The sequence below is a fragment of the Sinohyriopsis cumingii genome, chromosome 10 (genome assembly GCF_028554795.1).
Source record: "Sinohyriopsis cumingii isolate HCF-2022 chromosome 10, ASM2855479v2, whole genome shotgun sequence".
NCBI lineage: Eukaryota > Metazoa > Mollusca > Bivalvia > Unionida > Unionidae > Sinohyriopsis > Sinohyriopsis cumingii.
In genome coordinates this window covers 110,895,294-110,912,898 of record NC_142970.1, presented here as the reverse complement: position 1 = coordinate 110,912,898, position 17,605 = coordinate 110,895,294, and the positions used below count along the sequence as shown (strand labels likewise).

General features: G+C 34.5%; 1 protein-coding gene across 1 annotated transcript in view; it reads right to left on the bottom strand.

Annotated features, from left to right (window-relative positions):
- Positions 1–17,605, bottom strand: part of LOC149791022 (uncharacterized) — a 38,185-nt gene that overhangs the window by 7,781 nt on the left and 12,799 nt on the right. The window contains exons 5-17 of the mRNA XM_089973271.1: positions 17,022–17,136; positions 15,347–15,422; positions 14,403–14,480; positions 12,839–12,990; positions 11,590–11,627; positions 11,101–11,206; positions 10,281–10,472; positions 9,107–9,245; positions 6,353–6,469; positions 5,800–5,851; positions 4,761–4,904; positions 2,025–3,349; positions 840–901 (exon numbers count right to left, since the gene is read on the bottom strand). Of these exons, the coding sequence (XP_089829397.1) occupies positions 840–901; positions 2,025–3,349; positions 4,761–4,904; positions 5,800–5,851; positions 6,353–6,469; positions 9,107–9,245; positions 10,281–10,472; positions 11,101–11,206; positions 11,590–11,627; positions 12,839–12,990; positions 14,403–14,480; positions 15,347–15,422; positions 17,022–17,136 (2,596 nt within the window). The remainder of the gene's footprint in view (positions 1–839; positions 902–2,024; positions 3,350–4,760; positions 4,905–5,799; positions 5,852–6,352; positions 6,470–9,106; positions 9,246–10,280; positions 10,473–11,100; positions 11,207–11,589; positions 11,628–12,838; positions 12,991–14,402; positions 14,481–15,346; positions 15,423–17,021; positions 17,137–17,605) is intronic.

The following is a 17,605-nucleotide window of genomic DNA, read 5'->3' as shown; positions in this document are numbered from 1 at the left end:
TTCATATATGCATATGTATGTATGTATGTATGTATGTATGTATGTATGTATTCATATATGCATATGTATGTATGTATTTATGAATGTATGTATGCATGTATTTATGTATGTATGTATGTATGTATGTATGTATTCATATATGCATATGTATGCATATATGTATGTATGTATGTATGAGAGTGTATGTATGTATGTATGTATGTATTCATATATGCATATGTATGTATGTATGTATTCATATATGCATATGTATGTATGTATGTATGTATGTATTCATATATGCATATGCATGTATGTATGTATGTATGTATGTATTCATATATGCATATGTATGTATGTATGCATGTATGTATTCATATATGCATATGCATGTATGTATGTATGTATTCATATATGCATATGTATGCATGTATGTATGTATGTATTCATATATGCATATGTATGCATGTATTTATGTAAGTATGTATGCATGCATGCATGCATGTATGTATGTATGTATGTATGTATGAGAGTGTATGTGTGTATATATGCATGCATGCACATATGTATGTATGTATGTATTCATATATGCATATGTATGTATGTATGTATGTATGAGGGTGTATGTATGTATGTATGTATTCATATATGCATATGTATGTATGTATGTATTCATATATGCATATGTATGCATGTATGTATGTATGTATGTATGTATGTATGTATGTATGCATGCATGCATGCATGTATGTATGTATGTATGTATGTATGAGAGTGTATGTGTGTATATATGCATGCATGCACATATGTATGTATGTATGTATGTATGTATGTATGTATGTTTGTTTCAAGACAATTACCTTATGTCCCGAATATTTATTTGGATGTCTTGACCAACTTTCCTCGTATAGTATTCTCTCAGCTGAAAGCATGAACAACGCCTTCTAAATCTTGTAATTTTTAAAAATAAATTTCACACGAGGATTCAATGATTTATATAACATGACATGATTCGTACACAGTATTTCACAGGAACCAACCCTTATTTGCTGGATATTCTTCTTATACCTTAAAAAATAAAATTATTCTGTAGACAACACACGGCATGAAATATCTACTTACAATAAACATGAGGCAACTTAGTCGTATATACGCTTTTCTCTTAATTATAATGTAGTACGTGATACAGCTAAAATGTGTACTAGTATGCATCCTGTACATTCATTTCTCTTCAGCTTTCAGCTTTCTCATGTTTTCTTTTTTTTCTATCTTTCCATGTTAATCTCTTTCTTCTTACTACATTTTCGTTATTCGTTATTTCTTTCTTAAGCACTTACTACAATCGATAAAATGTTATATTATAATATTTAGGTCGTGGATTCATAGCACGGACGTGTATATAAAAATGTATTTTGAAACAGAGTTCAAATATTATATATGATTATATCAATTATTAAGGTCCATAATGTATAGCACTAATGTATACGTACAAATATTGGCAACACAATATGTGTGACTCTATCAGGCATTAAGGTCCATAATGTATAACACTGATGTATACGTACAAATATTGGCAACACATTATGTGTGACTCTATTAGGCATTAAGGTCCATATTGTATAACACTGATGTATACGTACAAATATTGGCAACACATTATGTGTGACTCTATTAGGCATTAAGGTCCATAATGTATAACACTGATGTATACGTACAAATATTGGCAACACATTATGTGTGACTCTATCAGGCATTAAGGTCCATAATGTATAACACTGATGTACACGTACAAATATTGGCAACACATTATGTGTGACTCTATCAGGCATTAAGGTCCATAATGTATAACACTGATGTATGCATAAAAATGTCGGTAACACATCATTTGTGATTCTACCAGCATTGAGTTCCATATTGTGTGTAACACTGATGTTTACATAAAAATGTATTTTAAAAAGAGGTCACGTACTATGTTGACCTCACCAAATGCAACTATAACATTTGGTTGATGTTATCGATTTTCATTAGAACAAAAATATACTTACAGATTCCCCAACGATATCGACGTATCGAGAATAGGTGCCACTGTCGGATAAATTGTCAGCAGAAGATACGTTGTAATCCAAACGCACAGTAACGGCTGTTTTCTTCGTTCCCTGTTGTTCTGTCGCTGTATTTGTCGTTGATGGCGTTTTTGATATAGGTGTAGACGTAAAAACTGTCTTTGAAGTTGTGGTAGGTACTGCTGATGTAGTTGTGCTTGTGGTTGGGGCTACTGTCATTGATGTTGTTGTTGAGACAGTTGTGGTTGGGGTACTTGCTAATGTCGTTGTTGTGGCTGTAGTGGGAGATATTGTGGTTGTGTTGAGGGCTGTAGTCATCGTTGTGTCAGTGGAAGCTGCTGTCGTTGTGGATGGGGATGCAGTCTTTGCTGATGTAGGTGCTGTTGTTACGGATGTGGTGGATGCTGCCGTTGATGTACTTGGGGTCAGAGCTGTCGTTGATGTACTTGGGGTTGGAGCTGTTGTTGTACTTGGGGTTGGAGCTGCCGTTGTTGTAATTGGGGTCAGAGCTGCCGTTGATGTACTTGGGGTCAGAGCTGCCGTTGATGTACTTGGGGTTGGAGCTGACGTTGTTGTACTTGGGGTCAGAGCTGCCGTCGATATACTTGGGGTTGGAGCTGCCGTTGTTGTAGTTGGGGTCAGAGCTGCCGTTGATGTACTTGGGGTTGAAGCTGCCGCTGTTGTAGTTGGGGTCAGAGCTGCCGTTGATGTACTTGGGGTCAGAGCTGCCGTTGATGTATTTGAAGCTGGAGCTGCCGTTGATGTACTTGGGGTTGGAGCTTTTGTTGTAGTTGGTGTTGGAGCTGCCGTTGTTGTACTTGGTGTCAGAGCTGCCGTTGTCGTACTTGGGGTTGAAGCTGTCGTTGTTGTATTTGGGGTTGGAGCTGCCGTTGATGTACTTGGAGTTGGAGCTGTCGTTGATGTACTTGGGGTTGGAGCTGCCGTTGTTGTACTTGGGGTCAGAACTGCTATTGATGTACTTGGGGTTGTAGCTGCCGTTGTTGTGGTTGCTTTAGGGGATGCTGACGTTGTGGTTGTGGTTGAGGCAACTGTTGTTGTGGTTGAGGCTAGTGTGGATGCAATTGGAGCTGTTGTTGTGGTTGTTGCTCGGACGGTTCCTGTTGAGGTTGTTATTAGGGTAGATGTGATTGTAGTGTGTATTGCTGTGGTTGTGGTAGGTGCTCTAGTTGTTGTGGTGGTAGTTGGTGGCACATAACATGTTTTACAGCATAATGCCATTGTTGTGTTGTCATAATAAGCACAATTTCTTGCCGTGCAACCGGTCGCTTTGTCACCGTATTCACAACCTGTGTAAAGAAAATAATTCATTAATATTCTAGAATAGCTTGAGAAATCGCCGTTTCACTTTTAGAATCTCTTTGTGACGCAATGTTATTATTTTAAAATCTTATGTCCACCAATATCAACTGAAGTGATCTTTGTTTTCTCATAGCAATAATTCATTATGAAGTTCAATGCAATGATCGAGTTTTTTAACTGACAGAATAAAATATTTTTGTAATATGATTTAGATACAAGTATGCAAAGAGTGGAACATTGAAGAAGATAAAAACTATGTCGATATATAAGAAATGCAAACAAGTCACTTAAAGATAAATTTTCTAATGTGTTGATGTAATTGCCTTGCAGTATTGTCCAGGGAATTAAAACATTACGAATATCTGCTAGAATTTTAAAAGCAGGAAAATGTATTTTTTCATTTAACCGGTAAAAAAATATAAAAAAATTGACCCACTACGTTAATTTGATTGTTCACGCGTTACTTCCTAACACTGAACAGAATATGTAGAAACCAATAGAACGTGAGAACAAATCATTTTGATCGAGAAATGCTGGCGGAGCACAACTCTTCTAGATCCCGAAGTACACAAAAACAACGATCACATAGTAAGAAATAACACATTGTGAGGGGAATCTCATTAAAAACTAAGATTTTGCAGAAAAGACCGACATGGGAAAAATAGTTGCATCATGATGGCATGTATAACCAGAGCTACTTCCATGGATGTCCATTATAAAAAAATAACGCATTTTATTACATGTTCCCAGTCAATCATTTCATAAGCCATCCAGTACCCTCTCAGAATCTTGTCCCTCGGGTTGTACCCCAAATTGTTGTAGTTATAATATATGCACTCCTCCTTCAAATGATACCACAAAGTGTGCGAAAAGGCATTTGAATCCGTCATGGTTAGTAACATTTTTGTATTATTGACCTTTAACACTACCACATATACAGTCGTCCAAAAATTGATAATCCCCTCACAGATGGCCATCAGATAAACATCCTATTTACCAAGTCTGGTAAATTGACAAGGAACGGTTAAAGAGGAGCCGTGTTTAAGGAGAGAGGGACAAATGGACGCTGCCAATCATAATATTTAATATCTTTGGGATAATGAAAGTTTAATGAATACCGGACACATTTTAGCCTGTGGCTAAACACTCCAATTTAAACTCGTCGCTACCCTACTCATTATCATGTTTATTGTTTTGGTTTTTTTCTTTTTCTCCAAGAAACGCGATAAAATATATGGGGTGTTGCTATTACGCAGGAAAGGAAATTCTCTCTCTCTCTCTCTCTCTGTGTGTGTGTAAGTGTAGAACTCAATTTTCCCTTAATAGTTTAGAAGTTATTAGAATAATAAATATTTTAATAAATTTTATAAATAAAAAGTTTCGTCTCCCCATACTCACCAATGATACCAGTGTATACATTCTGACACGACTCACAACATGCCCCTGCATAGTTATAACAGTTAAAGGAAGAATTTGCAACCAACTGTGTACATGTCTGTCCATCTGCCACTATCCCAGGCTGGTTTCCGAATGGACAAGTATCTGAATAATAATAATAATAATAATAATAACAATAATAATAATATCAATGGTGATGATGATGTGCAACAGGGTACATTCCATCTTAATAACAGCTATCACTTGCACACTTGAATAACTATTACATGGAAGCTCAAAAATGATGACGTGTCTAAGGCGATAGGTTTATGGCAGTCTCATGTTTTGTACACAAAGTTTAAATATGTCTTTTAGTAAACCATATCATTTATTTTAGACAAGCATTCCTCTCGCTCCAGACATTGCCATAACGTGTCAAAAATTGTTCCGATGTCTCAACACAGCATATATTTTTGTAGTGTCTGGCCAGAATCAAACCCGATCGTGCCATGACCTTTTTCTTATTAATGAAAAGCAGAAACTCCTTGCATATCAGGTCCATACACATCATATACTGTGATAAATCTCGAATATGTACATTCTGTATTTATGCCTCCGTGTATAGCTTTGTTAGATTTTTTAGTGATTATTGGTCGCTATGGGGAGCCATTGTTGAGATGATGTTTCTGAACCCTAATAATTTGCCCGTTTTCATCAACATATGTCATAATTATCAATATTCAGGAGACTTTGATGAATTTCCTTAAATGGACCACGTTGAATTTAATAACATGAGAAATTCTTGGAATATTCGAATGTATAAGTGTTTAGTAATTTACGATAAGAGTATTTTTTGTATTAGGTGTTTAGGTATTTTGTGATGCGTGACGTAAATTACCAATCTTCGGCTTGGAAAGGCTTACTGATTTGTTGAAGACGTAGCCGTCTCCGCCAAAAAATTATACCCAAGTTTCTCCATTAATGCCAGACAATAATTTATCATGCATACAGTTCAAGTATATTAAAGCACGTGTACTATTTCTTGATAATTCCAACCTACCGTTTACAGAGGGAGCTTCCGTTGTTGTCACACACTCTCCGGCTACACACCACTGTAAAATAAAAATTATTTTATTGGAGAATTTGAGTTACATCACATTAAAACATTTTAACCTACTATCGTGAAACCTAATGTATTATTAATTTTCGAATTAACGTTTGTGAATAGTGTATCCTTTTATATAAATATATACAGCAACCAGTCTTTTAAACTGATAGAAGCATTGGACATTCAACCATTTAAGTTATGCATTATTTGCAATAGAAGAGTATTTTCCAAAACTTAAACTTGCTAAATGACTATGACTATATATATATATATATATATATATATATATATATATATATATATATATATATATATATCCATATGAAACGTGTACAGTAATATATCTGAATAATTCTCATACTGATCCATAATACACACACATCTCTCTCTCTCTCTCTCTCTCTCTCTCTCTCTCTCTCTCTCTCTCTATATATATATATATATATATATATATATATATATATATATATATATATATATACATACATATATATAGACAGTCTACCTTCCTATCACCACATGTGGTCCTCTCTGCAGCTATACTGAGGCTACAGTAAGATCTTCCAGGAGTTAGGCAGTAAAATGCTGTGCACAAGTTGGTGTAATTTCCACCATAAATAGTCTGTAATAATAATAATAATAATAATGATAATAATAATAAGAGACAAAACAATACGAAACATAATTTAATGATCAAACAATCTCTCGATTAAGTATTGTTTCCCGACCCGTTTTTCAGGTAAAAAAATCTTTTTTGTTTGTAGTGAAGTTTTTTTCTCCTTCTTTATATCCAGATGCTCGTACAATTCGTTATATATCGCCTACATGTAGCGACCACCTCCTCAGCGTGTGCGAGCGACCACCTCCTCAGCGTGTGCAAGCGACCACCTCCTCAGCGTGTGCAAGCGACCACCTCCTCAGCGTGTGCAAGCGAGTGCTACTTTCGGTACAGTGGACCATCGTGTAATGCTTACATAGAGGATCTCAAATGGGTCATGATTTAATACTGAGTTTATAAAACGAGTTGAATAATGTCCAGCTTTTGTGAGCATTCGCGAGCAAAAGCTGGACATTATTCATCTCGTTTCATAAATTCAATATTAAATCATTACCCATTTGAGATTCTTTTTATGACATAGTTTGTATTTCAGTGGAAATTATTTAGATTGAAAAAAGAACAAATAACTCCATTCATTCTGAAAGACGTTGCATCTTTCATTTGTTGTGCGTAAAAAACCCAATCCCAATCAAGGTTGAACTAGTATTGACGTTTTACAGTATATTATACTTTTCTTACAAACAATAAATCAAAGAACAAGCGTCCTTCCGAATAAACAGAATGTTTCACACAAACAAAATCATTTTTCAACACAGAATGTCCAATGTGTGTGATGTCGCACTGTTTGATGCACTATACGTATAGTTGGCGATCCATGTTTAAATAACCGTCAAGTGTCACTTTTACAACTAAACATTACTAAGATATTGCGATATTCACGTGAAAGAAGGGTTACTGGATGCAGAAATTCCCACATTTACTGTAATTATTTGTGGCCAGATATTTGCAGTGTTTGAGCTGGAACAGTGGACTACAGAATAAGCAAACTAATTTCATTTTGACTCGGAATTGCATCACATATATACCGAGTAAATATGATGTGGTTGGATAAAATTTTGTCAGTTTGGAGACCGGTTTATGTATACATTCTTCTGTTAACAGAGGTGAGTTTGTTTACTTCTGGAAGTTAACATTTAAACCACGCTTGTATATTGGACGAATTTCGTGCTACAGATATACCGTCTATCTCACCACCAACCCCACACAAGCAATACCCATAGTTTTACATGTTGTTGTTAATGTTTTTGTCATGTGGTTTTAACGATTTTTCATGTTATGAAAGGTAAACATGACATAACAAACCCCGTAAGGGTGGGGGTGATACTTAGCCATATTGAAACAGAAGAGACCATTTCCCCCACCCCCCACCCCAATTCCCTTTCTCGAGTCGATTCGAAAAATGGCGACCAAAAATAATCATTGAACACAATGAATTACAGCAGGCGGGGTTAAATAAGTTTTCCCACGATCGCAGCCAATCAGTAAAGAAGATTCTGCACAATAATTTCATGGGCTTATTTGGACTAATCAGAATTATATAAAGTGATAGTTTAACGTGTGGTAATATAAAAAATATCAAACTGCACGCACTATAGGAAAACTATACCTAACATGTAATAATGATGTTTGTCACATAGTTGCAACGCCACTCTATATGATATGACATGTTCAAAGGCTTTCTAATCTCTTTGGGTTATGGGTCTGTTTTCCAAATATAGCAGACGTTTATTTTCTTAAATGGGTCAGTGAGTGGGACAGATTGGTTGAATATTTCATTGTATTTTTTTTTTCTTCGTGTTTTCGTTTTATTTTGTATATTTTTTTATTTTTTTTTATTTTTTGCTGGATTTTTGTTTGTTGGTTTTGTTGTTGTTGTTTTAATGGCTATGTGAAATGTTCGTCTTTGCGCTATATTTGGTCATCAGAGAATTATGAAATCCCCCTGTATACGATGGCTCGTGCGCCTGTGGGTTATAAACAATAATATTATACCCAGAAAGACTAAATCTTTTAAGTAAAAGTAAATTTAATCAATGTTGCATAAAGTGGATAACAAAATACCAATCCGTGTTTTAATATCATTTTATAGACTCGTTTAGATGTTGCAGCTTGACGGTTTGCAGGCCGTTTCACATCCCTACATGCAGAGGAATAATGTTTACTTAACTAAATACAAATTCAAATAATATTTTAGGCTATGGTCAGTTATTCTCATTTAACACATCAGCAATTCCAGTTGAAATGAATTCCCAAACATTACATAAAAGAAAGCCAAGATTTTCGTCATGGCATATACTGGAATTACATCTCGTAATGATGACGATAATGATAATAACAATGTTAATTATGTTAATGACTTAAACAATGACAGGAATGATTATGCATTTAGGAAAATGTCAATGATAACAATGACACCGACAACGAAATGGAGGAGAAAGGAAAGAGAATAGTATTCATTATGCTGGTGATAATGATTGCCCATTCATATCAGCTACAAGTATGACGATTGCAACGGTATTCAGTGCCATCATCAACAATTTTGACGTTTGTCTTTCACGAATATCAAGGACTTTGTCTTTCATCATCAGGCAGTTTTAAATATTAAAGAATGATTGTTGTTGAGACTTTGGAGCAACTTACTCTGCATAAATAGGAGTCATTGCCCTGTGTGTACCGACATTGGGTGTCCGCTGGATAAACCTGACCAGGATTCTGCTGGTCATATGGAGAGAGAGCGGTAGAGTTGTATCCCACACTCAGGTTCGTCAGGCAATTGGTGCTGAAAAAGATATAAATTGAAAACATTAACGAAGCTTTTATTTTACAATGATTATAAAGTTATCTGAAGAACTTTCCTCTCTTGCAAAGTTGTTTTTTGATAAGATCAAAATAATATGGCAAGTTTCCTAAACTTAAAGTGGCATAAACAAGTGTGAAAATTTGTACAAAAGCAATAAATCGAAGAAAGAGTTATCGTTGTCAGTAAAATTTAAATAAACATGTTGAAATAAACAAAAATTTAACTTGTTTTTGTTATCGGTATGTTACGTAATGCCTCAGAGTTCGTATTCATATCGGTTATTCACACATGTAAAATATAACGAATACAACGTGGGGATAGAGGAGCCTACTACCACTACTACTGAAACTAATAATAATAATAATAATAATAATAATAATAATAATAATGATAATAATGATGATAATAATGATGATAATAATAAATTTATTTCAATAATATAAGGCCTCTGGCCATAAGGCAAAATTCTATTTATGATATATACAATTAGAAAGCCACTCTTTCTTCAATACAGGTGAGGTATACATTCTTTATTTACTTCTACACCTATTTCCAGTTAGTAACATTTTCACGTGATCTGAATCGGATGGATATAAAAGAACCTCTCATAATAAATGATCTGTACAAGCAGCGTGATAAATTATACATCGCCACTACATCACTGCTAGACATATGTTTCAATCTCGGTTGTACATAATATACATTGTATGAGATACTGTTTTCTAATAACATCAAACGCAGCAAAATAAAATTATTCCTCTGTTATTTAAATATTTCTTCTGATGTACAGTTCACAAAATCTGAATGCTCTATCAAATGTTTCCCTTCTGAGGTAACACTGTCTTCCTTTAGTTCAGTCTGATGGAAACAACATAGGTAGACCATTTACGGGTAGGCACGAGAGGATACGAAGAGGCAACTATTTTAGTATTGATTCAGTAAAATTATAGTCACAATAAAAATACAAAAATGAGAGAGAGAGAGAGAGAGAGAGAGAGAGATGTAGGTGGTCACCTGTTGAGTGTATTGATATATGTCTGGAAATATGACATGGAGCAGGAAGAGAACTTCCAAAGGTTTTTGTTGTATTGGAATCCAGGTGTTCCTAAATTTGATAATGTTACCGAGGCTGACATTATGTAGGCCAGTGATGGTGAACACGAATTTCCCGTCCCGTCCTGAGTCCCATCATGCCAGGCTCCGAGACTGAGAGAAGTTGGAATCAGCATTATTTAAATGAAAATCTATATGAACTGTTTCAGAAATATACTAAGTTGCTTTACCAACCGCTATATGTATTCAAATTAAAATATATTTAATTTCACAACGTTGAGAGCTGAGAATTCAGGTAAACATTAATATTTACATACGTCATCTAAGTGGTATACCCTATATCACTATACACATGGAATATATGTATTTACACGGTCATACCTTTACTACTTTACCCCACCAGCCATATCCATTAATTGATATTGAAACATTATGACCATAAATTAAATATTGAATGTTAGATTATTTATCCGTCGCGTACATTGAATTGCATCTCTCTCAAAGTGAAACATTATAACAACGAAATTTCAATTGTCATTTTTATATAAGTGTTAATTCGGTCAGCATTGAAAGACACTGCTATGTCACTGATCTCACTTAAAAACTGCATATATATTGAAGATCTGTTTGCCTGTGTCCTGGCAAGACAGTTTAATATACTGGTCTGAGCAAAGAATAAAGAGTACTCTTGGATGTGCTGTTGTGCCGTGAAACACATTTAAACAATCAATCTCTAGAAACGTGAAAGGATAAGTAGGTGAGCAACAATGAGAATATTTACCTATGTCCAAGTTCATGTGCCGCTATGGTCATCAATTTGGCATCAAAGTTATCTTCTACTATTGACTGACTAGAGGTTGTACAGGCTGCTCCAAGATAAGCCAGACCTGACAATGCAAGTAAATAAGCAAGTAAGTAAGGAGGTAAATAGGTCAATATGTTTGTCTATAAGCTTGTAATTAGATACCAGTGTAAGAACATACATACACTGATATATGTCTAGTTATGAATGAATGTAATTGTTTGTATTTCTACAATGATTACTTCATTGTGATCCAGCTAGTATTTTGATTTGGATGTGCTCTTGCTTGCTTGTATTTAAATCTCACAACTACGTTAATTTTCGCAAACAAGTTTCCACATTCACGACAATTGAAGCTGAAGTATTTTTAAAATCCTATTTCTTTTATATGAAATAATCAGTCCTTGTGATCTGATAATACAATTTGACATTCGTTACACATAGAAAGATCCAAAATACTGAACCTACCGGCCACAGCGTTGTTGCCATTAGCTTCCAAATCATACCTGTAATAATAATAATAATAATAATAATAATAATAATAATAATAATTATAATAATAATAATTCCAGATAATATTAAAAACGCATTGTACAATTTACACAAGCATTCTCTTGTAATGGAGATTCAAACCTTTCAACCTTGATCTTTTATTACATCGTTTTGAAGAATTTTCTCTAATCTCTTATTGGAGTATGTTTCAAATCAACCTTTTGATTTCCTAATGGTTTGTTTACCTTTAGCATTTTTATTATGTAACTTCTACTCACTACTTTACAGCTTAAATTGTATCCATGTGATACTAAACCACCTGCATATATATGATATTCAGTACACTGACATGGGTAAAATAGCATTACAAATATATATTCTTAAATTGAGGAAGATAAAAAGCAACACCTACAAGTTTAGTAAAATTCAACAAATAATATATTTCCTTATAATACATGGTGAACATTTAAAAAGCACGTACGGGGTTGTTACGTATTAAACCCCAAATAGTCCTGAATTTATATCACAAGTACATAATTATTAAGTGTCTCGAATGAATTCCATTATTGATTGTGCTGATGTGTCCGTAGCCTTAAATGTGCCGATGTGCTTAACAGTATTGATGTATCACAAATCATATAATCCCTAATAACCTGGAATGAATTCAAAACAATTCCAAAATAGTGATTTACTCCAAAAGTCAATAAGCACATTTTAATTCTAGTGAAGAATTTAAATAAATTAGTTCTCTCAGATTATAAACGAACACAACTTAAAACTGGTTCCACCATTTACTGATCTTCAGACAGGAATTAATAGTTTTGATTTAAACAACCTTATTTGCAATCCGACTTGACCTATGTCGCAATAACGTTTCAGAAGAAACTCCATCATCTAAATGAAAAATTACCCCAAACTATAAGCAAGGTTAGGTCTGTTTACTGAAATGCCAGCAAATGACCCCGACAAAAATCAGATAGACCATGTTATTTTTCCCAGGAAAAAAAAGATTGACCTGAACTCAGATCCCAAAATAAACATGTTGCCTACCAATGATAATTATCTTAAATACAATATACAAACAAGGACACAAATTAGCTATGAAATATGCTGTTTATAAATGATCATTACAATCTATGATAGTGCCAACTTTATTGGGAGTGACACAGAAATTGTAATTAGCATGTATGGGATGGAGCTTGTACATTGTTTCAATAATACTTACGCTGTAAACAACATGGCATGGTCATGTCCAGGTAGGTTAGAACTACTTTGTATCCAGGATTCAAAGTCAACCAAGGCCGCCGCAGCGTTGACTTGATACACAGAACCTGAAAGGTTCTTTCTGCTTTCTGTCCACAAAGCGTTTGATGTTGTCTACATATCGGAAGGAAGTAGAAAATAAAATATGCTATGAACTGGTCAAAGAACACTATATCAATTGAAAGAGACTTTTAATGTATAGAACAAAAAAATGAATACAAAATCAAATACATTACAATGAGAATATCATCGAATTCTAATTTTCTTTGTGGACAAAACGTACAAACCTCGAACATATTAACGAGAGAATTAGACAATCTGTCATATACACTGATATGGGATACAGAAATCCCGCCACAGAGGTCAGATATTAAGGACAGGAAAGAGGATTTGTCCAGTTTCTTACCAAGGAATAATTATTCCACTGTTGGTATTTACATATCTAACACCGCTGTGCGCGATGAATTATTTTTCTCATTTTTCTCGAGGAAATACTGGTTGAAAACTGATGATAGTCGATTACCGGTATTAATATAGTAGTTAGTGATTTATGAGAGCTTTAACATAATAAAAAGTGTTTACAAATATTCAGTTTGCGGTCAACGAATCTGATGTAGTTATAAATTAACAGACAGGCAAATTGTAATTTTCTAGTACTAAAGCAGCTAGACAATCTGCAATTGCAGGTGTTCGTGACGTCATAGGAATAATTACATCATTTGTAGTTTCATCTAATACATCAACAACCGATTTCGAAAACCAAAATAGACAAGGATATACAAAATGTACAAAACATAGTCACTGCATTCATCAATGTATAATTCCAAACCTGACTGTCGCCAGGTAACCTTTAATTTTGTCGTATTTTTCACTATTCAAACCAAGCAGAGGCTGTCGTTATAAATAACCATGCCAGATTGCTCACTGCCCTTTACGGTTTCTATGCAAAACTGTCGTCTGCCACCAATAGTTGCACTAAATATTTTAATATTTCAAAACAAAATTAGCAAAATACAAAAACTGAAGTGACACGCGTGTTCTAGGGAATGTAACTTCTAATATTACAGAAATGAAAGGAATGTTTAAGAGCTTATTGGAGACAACTAACTACATCACGTGTGTTGTCGGAGAAGAAATAGACTGGCCCATGCAAATATGTCGCCGTGTTAGTACAGAAACACCTGTTTGGTTTGAAACACGCAGTAGATGACAGTGTTAGGGACAGTCAGAGTAGAATTTATAATTTGATGAATAAAATGACGAAGTTTTGTGCATTTTTACATCCGTGATGGCTTTCGTCTATACATGTTTAGTGTGTGGGGTGGGTGGGTGGCTGTTACAAACATAACGAGAGGGCAAGCGAATACTTTAATGAACTTTTATTAAAGATTCGAATATGACGAATAAATGCAGGACTAATTTTTATTGTCCGAGAGAGATGAACGGGTAGATGAATATATTATTAGATGGAAAGATAGCAGACAGACAGGATGACAGACAAAAGTGATAAATAGATATACGCATACTTCTGCAATGTAAAGTCCAGCAAATAGAACCGTTATGGTGAAACTCGATCCAGTGAGGCTCTTGTATCGAAGATCAATCTGAAATAGTAATTTTAAAAGTTACTTTCCTATAAGCAATACTTATTGTATACATGTGCATATATATATCTGTTTGCAAGGATTTTAAAATGGCTCATAGTTTCAGTAAATAATGACCTTTTTATCTTAAGCATTTAAACCTAATTCTATCAGCATTTGGTACTGCAGAGTCTGTTGCTCATACAAGACAAGTGAAGCAACAATTTGGTTCCACAAGAAAGCTATCAAAGAAGACAAGGCCGGAATGCAAAACAATTAATACAATCAATTTATTTGCACACATTGTATATAAATCTTTTGTAAATATTTTTGTTAGTTCGAACCATGGATTGACACATCTGGATAGCAACATTTGTGGCTATCAGAACAAGAAAGTCTGAGAAATACATTAACACTAACCATAACCAAAGTGAAACCTGAATCCAATGCACAGGTAAGCACAGCTCTTTGAATCATGCAACTTAGATTAACTAGGACATGGTTTTCACTGATGGCCGTATCATTGCTCATGACGCAGTGACATATACGTTATGTAACTCGACAAGGAATAGTGCCTAAGAAAATGAGCTCAACAAAAGGAGTTAAACAACATTACAGGAACGTAAATATAGGCCTAAGCGACTTAATATTATGTTAACGGCATATTACGCTATATGGCACATCCAGATTCCAACGTATGCACCTACGAGGAATATTGTCTGCGAAAAGCACAAAAACGAAAAGCTTTGGTGTTGACCCCAGACTGGTGGCCGGCCGGATATATAATCAATCTAAACACCTGACCTAAGCTTGCTAAAACGAAAGCACCGAACAGCTGAAATTTTCATCAAATGTGTGATACCTGCCGGATGTGAAACCATACTTACTCCATTCAGCACAAACGCGTAGAACTGTCTCAACAATACTTTAGCCGCGGCACTTGATGAAGATTTTCTCAACCAGCTGAAATTTTGAATTACATAAATATTAGATAGATAGATAGATAGATAGATAGATAGATAGATAGATAGATAGATAGATAGATACAGAGAGAGAGAGAGAGAGAGAGAGAGAGACGGATGGTTGGATGGTTGGATGGATAGATGGATGGATGGATGGATAGATAAGTTGATGTAAATCCAATATCGACACGCGAGAGAGAGAGAGAGAGAGAGAGAGAGAGAGAGAATACAAACTATTGTGTGTGCGTGCGTACAAAATTAGTCTCCAACCTCCAAAAAAAAAAGACAAAACATGTTGCAGAAGACAATTAATAGCACGTATATGTTAATTGCTAGCTAGCATATACGTGACATTGAAGTTTCAGTATAGAAGGAATCCAAGAAGTCGAAACAAAGCTTGATTGTTATTGATATGGCGACATTGTTTTGAGCAGTGGTACTCGTTGAATTACATATTGTCCTCTTATAAATTACTACATGTAAATTATATATGCCTAATTATATGGCCCATAAATATGCCCAGTGAGAAAAATAAAGTTCCATGTATGTCAATACTGAGAAGCAACTCATAAGAAACACAGATAAACGATTGTAGATTTTAACTACAGAGAACAGAAATATCCACCTTAAATTGTTTTCTTTAGTTAACTTCGATTACTGTCTTAAATTCCTTTGCAAAGCTTGGATCGTTTCATTAGAATCGTTGAAACAAGACGAAATTGATTTCCAATGACACTAAGTGTGCCTACAATAAGATTTTATATAGGCAAGGTAGAATACTAACTTTATTAATCATATGGATTTTCGTGGCAATAAATAAACTATATGGTAATGTTAACTAGAGGACATCTTTAAAACAATGGGAAATGTTTTACAAGAAATAGTCCTGACAACACAAAATGTTTCCACTTTATCAGTGAAATATTTCCTTACATCTATTCCAAAACTGCATATATATATATATATATATATATATATATATATATATATATATATATATATATATATATATATATATATATACATAACCGTCAACATGACTATAATATTTGTTCTCTGTTCCGTGCCATTACAGTTGACACCTATATTACTACTTTAAGAAGAATCGAAATTGAACAACATATAGGTCATTAACTTCGTTCATATCGTGCCATTACATATAATGCTTCAGATATGTGCAATGTTTCCAAATAATGATAGTTTACTTACACAAGTGCCGATAGTTTGTATGTTTGCCAACGCACTTTTTGCGCAGATTGAATACAATGAACCACTGCATTACAGTCGTATCCAATAGACTTTGGAGGGCAATCATATAATAAATAACCCTATTTTAAATCAACTAGATATAACGGGTATTTTGAAAGTAGTGTCTCCCATTTTAGTTCTGTCTCACATTTTACTGACTTGTTTCAGAGCTAAGGACTTACACAAATTGATTTAAAAAAAAGTAAATTCAACGCTGTCTTTGCATTCATGCCGACTAAGAAGCCGGTCGACATTACTCTCGTTCTCTCGCATTTGTCTGCAACATAGACAACGTATAGACATGGCTCATCAAAATTGTTGTTGCTCAAAGCGTTTTGATGTATATACTTACAAGCTATATGCTGAGTAGTCCGCTACCATCAACAGTTCAACTTGGTACGCAGTAGTTGCACGTTTATCGCGTGCAATGTGTCCTGTACCAGCTCGGTGTTTTGGATGCAAACCTGCTGTTTATGGAGAAAAAATAGTGTCAATAAATCAATCAATGAAACCAATAAGACAGCCATTTGTTCTGACAGTCAAGGGGGTGGGTGTTAAAATAATCTAATGTATCATATCTATTTCTTTCCCACATGAATTGAAAATAATTTTAATGTATCTACAAACGATAACAGCGATTAAGTTAATTTTATCATGACTGATTTTGCTGGTATATTGATATTCTTGTCGTAAACTTGATTTCACTATGTGTAGTTATCATCTATTTGACTTAAAATTTAATTCTTCTATTCTTCGCTGACAAGTAAACTATTTTATGAAAGGGGTGTCACTGGAAACACGACGATCTCTGTCACTAGGATACTGTCTAGTACTCCTCGGATATGTGTAACAGGCGTGACTATATGTTGTTGCTATTGCTGTACTACTGGTTATGAACTTAACACCATTTTCTACAATATGGTAGGCTACACATGG